Here is an 8,442-nt window from a genome sequence, read left to right as displayed (position 1 = left end):
CCGGGGCTGGGTTTGAACCCGCCACTCTTGGTATATGGGGCCAGTGCCCTACCCACTGAGCCACAGGTACCGCCCTTAGGTCCCAATCCTAATCTAGGATGATCTCATCTTGAGAGCCTTAATTACATCTGCAAAAACCCTTTTCCCAAATAATGTGACATTCACAGATACCAGGAAGAAACATATCATTCCAGGGCTCACCCTATAACTGACTACAGGAAGTGTTTGCTTGTTTTTTGAAATAGTCTCATGAATAGCTGAGAATACAGGCGCCAGCCACAATGCCTGGCTAATTTTTTTTTTTTACAAAGTAAAAAATTATTTAATTGAGCAAAGAAATACATTTCTACAATAATTGTTGAGTGTTCAATTGTCTCACTTTCAATGATGGGCAGATAAGCGAGAAAATTAGGGACTTCAATAATACAATAAACCAACTAGATCTGACAGACATATATATACAGACCACTCTCTCAAACAACAGCAAACACATTCTTCCCAGGATAGATCCTATGTTAGGCCGTAAATTAAGTCCTAATAGCTTTTTTTTTCTTTCTTTTTTTGGTCTGGCTATTTTTAGAGACAGGGGTCTCACACTTCTTCAGGCTGGTCTTCAACTCCCAAGCTCAAGCAATCCACCTGCCTCAGCCTCCCAGAGTACTGGGATTATAGGTGTGAGACACCAGGCCAGCCAGTTCAACAAAGAATCTGCCATTTAAAATTCATTAAAACTAGTTCTACTTGAAAACATTATGCTAAGGAAAAGAGACCAAACACAAAAGGCCACATATTGTAAGATTCCATTTATGAGATGTACAGAATTAATAAATGTATATAGAGAGAATGTAGATTAGTGGTTCCCAGGGGTTTGGGGTAGGAGAGGAGACGAGAATGTGGAATGATTGCTAAAAAGGGTTTCTTTTTTTTTGCAATTTTTTGCCAGGGCCAGGTTTGAACCCACCACCTCCGATAAATGGGGTCCCTGGCGCCACCCTAAAAAGGGTTTCTTGAGGAGTGATGCAAATGTTCTGGAATTAGTAGTGTTGGGTGCACACTCTTGTGAATATACTAAAACCATTAAATTATATGCCTTAAGATGGTGAACTTTATGTCAATTATATCTTAAAAAATAAATAAAACCAAAAAGACATCTGATTCCATATTTTGTTTAAATTTCTATTAATACATCAAATGCCTATTGTGAAAACTATTTTATTTTTTTTGAGACAGAGCCTCAAGATGTCCCCCTGGGTAGAGCGCTGTGACATCACAGCTCACAGCAACCTCCAACTCCTGGGCTTAAGCGAGTCTCCTGCCTCTGCCTCCCAAGTAGCTAGGACCACAGGCACCCGCCACAACACCCAGCTATTTTTTGGTTGCAGCCATCATTGCTGTTTGGCAGACCAGGGCTGGATTTGAACCCACCACCTTAGGTGTATGTGGCTGGCACCTTAGCCACTTGAGTCACAGGGGCTGAGCCAAACTTTTTTTTTTTTTTTGAGACAGTCTCAAGCTGTTGCCCTGGGTAGAGTGCTGTGGGTCATAGCTCACAGCAACCTCCAATTCTTGGGCTCAAGTCATCCTCTTGCCTCAGTTTTTCTATTATTAGTTGAAACGAAGTCTTGCTTTTTTGCTCAGGCTGATCTCGAACCAGTAAGCTCAAGCAATCCACTCGCCTCAGCCTCTCAGAGTGCTAGGATTACAGGTGTGAGCCACCACATCCAGATTGTGAAAACTTTTTTGAGTGAGAAAAATCTGGCTTGGCGCCTGGGGCTCATGTGGCTAAGGCGCCAGCCACATATACCTAAGGTGGCGGGTTCGAATCCAGACCAGGCCCACCAAACAACAATGATGGCTGCAACTAAAAAATAGCCAGGCATTGTGGCAGGCACCTGTGGTCCCAGCTACTTGGGAGGCTGAGGCAGGAGACTCGCTTGAGCCCAGGAGTTGGAGGTTGCTGTGAGCTGTGATGCCATAGCACTCTACCCAGGGGGACAGCTTGAGGCTCTGTCTCAAAAAAAAAAAAAAGAAAAATCTGAGTTTTAAGATAATAATTCTAGGGCAGTGCCTGTGGCTCAAAGGAGTAAGGCGCTGGCCCCATATGCCAGAGGTGGCAGGTTCAAACCCAGCCCCAGCCAAAAACCGCAAATTAATAATAATTTCTAAAAAAAAAATTCTTTTTTCTCTGTTATTCTTGGGACTATTTTACTTTCTTTTCTTTTCTTTCTTTTTTTTGGAGTCAGAGTCTCACTATGTCGCCCTCGGTAGAGTGCCAGGGCATCACACAGCTCACAGCAACCTCCAACTCTTGGGCTTAAGCTATTCTCTTGCCTCAGCCTCCCCAGTAGCTGGGATTACAGGTGCCTGCCACAATGCCTGGCTAGTTTTTCTATTTTTAGTAAGACTAGTCTCCTGAGCTCAAGCAATCCACCTGTCCTCTCAGCCTCCCAAAGTGACAATTTAACTTTTTGACATATAAACTTATAATACGTAATATGTACAAGTTGATTTTTTTAACAGAAATGGCTCACACACAAGCAGATGTTTTGATATACACTATGAAATGATCTCCATATTTCAAGTGAACATTATCTAGTACCTCTACATAGTTTACCTTTGTACCCTTGAGCAATAGCACCCCATTCCTCCTTCTCTCCACACAGATTTACTTCTTATTTTTATTTTCTTTTTAATTCATTTTGGAGACAGTCTCGCTCTGTCACCCAGCAGGAGTGCAGTGGCATCATCTCAGCTTGCAACAAGCTCCAGCTCCTGGGCTTAAGGGATCCTTTTGCCTCAGCCTCCAGAATAGCTGAGACTACAGGCATGCCCCACAACACCAGGCTAATTTTTCTAATTTTAGTAGAGACAGGTCTCTCTGTTGCTCAGGCTGGGTCTCCAACTTCTGAGCTCAAGGGATCCTCCCACCTCAGCCTCCAAAAGTGCCAGGATTACAGGCATGTGCCACCACATAGGACCTACTTTTTTTTTTTTTTAAGAGATAGTCTCATTTTATCACCCTCGGTCGAGTGCCCTGACGTCACAGTTCACAGTAACCTCCAGCTCCTGGGTTTAGGCGATTCTCTTCCTCAGCCTCCCGAGTAGCTGGGACTACAGGCACCCACCACAACGCCCGGTTATTTTTTTGTTGCAGTTTGGCTGGGGCCGGGTTTGAACCCGCCACCCTCGTTATATGGGGCCAGCACCCTACCCACTGAGCCACAGGTGCCACCCAGGGGCCTACATTTCTTATCTAGTGAACATCAGACACAAATATTTAGGGAGCAGCCTTCAAACTTTTTTCGGTAAACTACAAAACAACAACAACAACAACAAGAAAAACTCTGTAATATGTACATGGAAGCCATGCAAGAACCTTGGATGCTTAATAAAGTAAATAGGAAAATAAATGGTACGGTCCTACCAGGAAGTTAACATGTGATTGATTTATGTAACGACAAACCACAGGATATATTGGGAAGGCCGAGAAATGCAGAGCCTTACACAGTATACATTTTATCTCATGTTTTTGATGTTCCAAACTAGAAAACATTTGGAAAGACAGTAACCCACTTTTTCAGGTTCGGGGGAATCTAAAGTATGAACAATCTCAGAGCCTCATCGTAACAACTGGAAAAGCCCCTAATTCACAGAGTTGTTTTAAGGATTAAATAATACCAAACAAAAATGCATGAAACGATATGCGCACTGTAAAAACTGGAAGTTACACACGTTACCTCGCGGTCAGTATTTACTGTATTGCTTAGCCCTATTTTTTAACTTACTTGCAAATGACACTATTTTCTGTGAAAATTTATCCCTTGATAAATCTTTGGTGAGATCACTCTACGAAAATAGTGCACAGTAAACTCAGATATTTAAGAGAGAAAGAATAACCGCTCGTAAAACGCCTGCGAGTTCCTCGCGGCCACCGTACTCTCCTCTCCCAGAAGGCCCCGGTGGCGGAAGTCGTCACCCAGCAGGGACAGAACCCACGCCGCGCGTCCCGCACTAGGCTCGCCATGGCGATGGGCAGCGGGGGCAGCGGCGGCGGCGGCAGCGGCGGTGGTGTGGTCCCGGAGCAGGAGGACTCGGTGCTGTTCCGGCGAGGTACAGGCCAGGTGAGGCGTTCGCAGCCCCCTCCTCCCGGCCTCCGCAATCCTTCCTCGGCCGCAAGGCGGGACGTGACTCTTCTCACTGTGGAGTCCCGGTGTCTCTACATATTTTCTTACTCCCCTCTCTGCGATCCTTCCTCGCGCCACTTTGGTGCCTTGATGGCTTCGACCCGAAGAATTATCTCACAACCTGACGTTATCTTGGTTTGTCCACCTCTCTCAGACTGCGGACAGGACCAGGGGGAAGTGAGGAATCCAGTTAGGGTTCTTTTGAAATTATCCAAACTCATATCAACTTGTTAGCCGTGGAGAAAGACTGAAGTATTTGGATTCTGTATATATTTTGAAATCAGACAGCAGGTCTTGCAGATGGATTCGGTAATGGAAGTTTGAGGAGGAAAGTTAAGGATAACTCCAAAGTTATCCTGAGCAATTGAAAAAATGAAGTTGCTTTTTACTAAGATGTACTAAAATGGGGAATAGGGAACATTGAAAAGTAGAGCAGGTTTATAAGGGAGATGATCAGAAGATGGCATAGTAGGGATGAATTCTGATTGGAGTTGCAGAGTAGGAGAGAAATTCAGGGCAACGTTTATGAACAAGTATTTCAAGGATTGACATTAAAGTTAGAAAAACTGGGCAACAGATAAAGGCGCAAGTGAGGTAAAGCGTTTTAGTTGTGTTTTTTGTTTGTTCTTAAGATGGGAGCAACAGGTTTCAGCATGCTTGTGGACCGATAGGAAAGGTTCTGTAAAATTGGAAAAATTGATGCAGGAAAGGAAAATTACCAGACCAATGTCTTCTGGTAGGTAAGAAAATGGATTTTGCCTTTTTTAGAAACATTGGCAGTTCTTGCAGTGACAGTTCAGGGGGTACAGAAATGTGAGAAAGAGCAGATGGGATGGCAGGAGTTGGAGGTTTTAGAAAGAAAAGGTAGCGTGCAGTGCTCTAGGAAAGTGGGTGAGTGTCCGACTAGGAAAACTTAGTGGAACTGTTGATAGGCTGCATGGAGAGCCTACATGAGATTTGTGGTCAAGAGTTTAAGGAGACCAGACAGCAAGATTCTGTGTGTAGGCATGCATAGGATTAATGGAGAGTTGAAATTAATAGGGTTGTAGTGAAGGAGGGGAAGAGGTATAAACAAGTTATCTTAATTGGTCATGGAATTTAACCCAGCTAAGAAAGAAAGTGAGTACATTAAGACCCTGAGGGACAGTTTTGAAAGTGGAAGGATCAAAAAATTTTCAGTTCCGGCTGGCGTCTGTGGCTTAAGGAGTAGGGCACCAGGTCCATATACCAGAGGTGGTGGTATATTTTGGCCTCAGCCAAAAATAACTGCAAAAAAAACAATTTTTTTTTCAGTTCCAGTGAAGTGGAATGATGGTCATCAGCAAACTACCAGAAGGAATAAAGTGCAGAGCCTAGAAGGTGACGATTACAGAGTAGAAATCTTTAAACTGTATTTATGTAGAGATTATAGACAGAGTCTACTTTTTGATACAGAGTCTCACTTTGTCACCCTCCGTAGAGTGCCATGGTGTCACAACTCACAGCAACCTCAAACTCTTCAGCACAACCGATTCTCTTGTCTCAGCCTCCCAAGTAACTGGGACTACAGGTGCCCACCACAATGCCTGGCTATTTTTAGAGACAAAATCTTGTTTTGGCTCAGTCTGGTCTTGAACCTGTGAGCTCAGGCAATCCACCTGCCTCGGCCTCCAAAGTGCTGGGATTACAGATGTGAGCCACTGTGCCTGTCTTCATGGATTCTTCTTCTTTTTTTTTTTGCAGAGACAGAGTCTTAACTTTATCACCCTTGGTCGAGTGCCATGGTGTCACACAGATCACAGCAACCTCCCAACTCCTGGGCTTAGGTGATTCTCTTGCCTCAGCCTCCCGAGTAGCTGGGACTACAGGCGCCCACTACAACGCCCAGCTATTTTTTTGTTGCAATTTGGCCGGGGGCGGGTTTGAACCCACCACCACCAGTATGTGGGGCCGGCGCCTTATTCATTGACCCACAGGCGCCACCTTTTCATGGATTCTTTTTTTAATTGAGACAGAGTCTCACTTTGTTGCCCTCAGTAGAGAGCCATGGCACCACAGCTCACAGCAGCCTCAAACTCTGGAGCTCAAGCAATTCTTGCCTCAGCCTCCCAAGTAGCTGGGACTACAGGCACCTGCCACAAATTTTGTTTTAGCAGGCCTAGGGTAGGTTCAAACCCAGCAGCCCAGGTGCATGTGGCCGGCACCCTACCCACTGAGCTCCAGGCGCTGCCAGAATTTTTTTTTTTTTTTTTTTTTGCAGTTTTTGGTCAGGGCCAGGTTTGAACTTAACCACCTCTGGTATATGGGGCCAGCACCCCTACTCCTTTGAGCCACAGGTGCCTCCCTAAAAAAAAATTTTTTAAGACAAGTTCTCCATCACCCAGGTTGGAGTACAGTGGTACCATCATAGCTCACCATAACCTCAAACTTCTGGTTTCAAATGATCCTCCACCTTAGTCTCCAGAGTAGTTGGGATGTCTCAGCATGTTGCCCAGGCTGGTCTCAAGTGATCCTCCTACATTGACCTCAGAAAGTGCTGGGATTACAGGTGTGAGAGCAACATAGTGAGACTCTGTCTCAAAAATAAAATCTTCCCAGCCTGGCAATAACAGTTGAGATGTGAAGAATTTCGGTCACTGTATGACTGTGTATACTAGTTTTATCTATTTGTTTTTTGTTGTTTGAGACAGAGGATGAAGCTGTCACCCTGGGTAGAGTGCTGTGGCATCACAGCTCACAGCAACCTCCAACTCCTGGGCTCTCACGATTCTCTTGCCTCAGCCTCCTGAGTAGCTGGGACTACAGGCCACAGCTACTGTCACAGCACTCAGCTATTTTTTGGTTGTAGTTGTCATTGTTCTTTGGAAGGCCTGGGCTGGATTTGAACCTACCAGCTCTGGTGTATGTGGCTGGTACCTTAGCCACTGAGCTGCAGGTGCTGAGCCCGTATACTAGTTTTAAAAGTGCCCTCTTCTATTGATACAGTGGAGTCCAGTTTTCTTTATTAGTAGTGCTTTTTGCAGTTGAAAGAGAATTGATATCTTCTGATTTTGTGATTTCTGTATTTCTTCAAAACTCTAAATTTATATGTTTGCTCTTTCCTTTCACCAAATATCCAAGGAACATTTCCCCTTGAAAGTAGTGTAACCTTTATCAAGTCAGTTAACCACTTTGTGATGATTTTCTTTACCTGTAAAATCGCTTAATGATTTTGAAAAAGTCTTCCTCTGTCCCCCAGGCTAGAGTGCCATGGCCTCAGCCTTGTTCACAGTACCCTGAAACTCCTGGGCTCAAGCAGTCCTTCTGTCTCAGCCTCCCAACTAGCTGGGAATCATACCTGGCTAATTTTTCTATTTTTTAAGTAGAGATGGGGGGGTCTTGCTCTTGCTCAAGCTGATCTCAAACTCCTGAATTCAAGCAATCTTTCCACCTCCTCCTCCAGAGCACTAGAAGATTTTAAGACTTTACATCATATAGAGAGATTGGCGATTTTATTTATTTATTTTCATTTTTGAGATAGAGTCTCATTTTGTGGCCCTTGGTAGAATGCCATGGTGTCATAGCTCATAGCTACCTCAAACTCTTGGGCTCAAGTGATTCTCTTGCCTTACTCTCCCGAGTAGCTAGAACTATAGATAACCGCCACAACACTCAGCTATTTTTTAGAGATGGAGGTCTCTTACTCAAGTTGGTTTGGAACTTTTGAGCTCAAGCAATCCACCTGCCTTGGCCTCCCAGAGTGTTAGGATTACAGGCATGAGCCACAGTGCTCCCAGCCTTAACATGTTTTTGATGAAACCTATCTGAACATGAGTTGTTTTTATTCCTTTCTCCAGAGTGATGATTCTGACATTTGGGATGATACAGCATTGATAAAAGCTTATGATAAAGCTGTGGCTTCATTTAAGGTAAGAAACATTTACTTACTCTTTCTCTTATTTTCTCATGTTATTCATTTTGAAAAAAAAATTCAGTGATAACATACTTCCCATAAGTGTTAAAGTATATGTTATTCAGTTCATAATGATGTGGAATAATTAAATCACGTCTCTGCCTTTAAATTTGATATCCTATCTATATGTCATCCCTTTTGAAGAGACAATATAAACTCTTTTTTTTTTTTTTTTGAGACAGAGCCTCAAGCTGTCCCCCTGGGTAGAGTGCTATGGCATCACAGCTCACAGCAACCGCCAACTCCTGGGCTCAAGCAAGTCTCCTGCCTCCGCCTCTTAAGTAGCTGGGACCACAGGCGCCTACCACAACGCCAGGCTATTTTTTT

The 8,442-nt window shown here is 44.1% G+C and overlaps 1 protein-coding gene across 1 annotated transcript in view; it reads left to right on the top strand.

The window, feature by feature from the left end:
• The first annotated feature begins 3,999 nt into the window (after positions 1-3,999).
• LOC100947954 (survival motor neuron protein-like) overlaps positions 4,000-8,442 on the top strand; it is a 19,043-nt gene continuing 14,600 nt past the window's right edge. Inside the window, exons 1-2 of the mRNA XM_012802741.2 lie at positions 4,000-4,121; positions 8,000-8,071. Coding sequence (XP_012658195.1) covers positions 4,023-4,121; positions 8,000-8,071 — 171 coding nt within the window. The 5' untranslated portion in view covers positions 4,000-4,022. The remainder of the gene's footprint in view (positions 4,122-7,999; positions 8,072-8,442) is intronic.

This window comes from Otolemur garnettii, unplaced genomic scaffold (genome assembly GCF_000181295.1).
Source record: "Otolemur garnettii isolate 467f Iridium unplaced genomic scaffold, OtoGar3 scaffold00017, whole genome shotgun sequence".
Lineage (NCBI taxonomy): Eukaryota > Metazoa > Chordata > Mammalia > Primates > Galagidae > Otolemur > Otolemur garnettii.
Note: the sequence above shows the minus strand (reverse complement) of the source record. Positions and strands in the feature narration are given on the sequence as shown.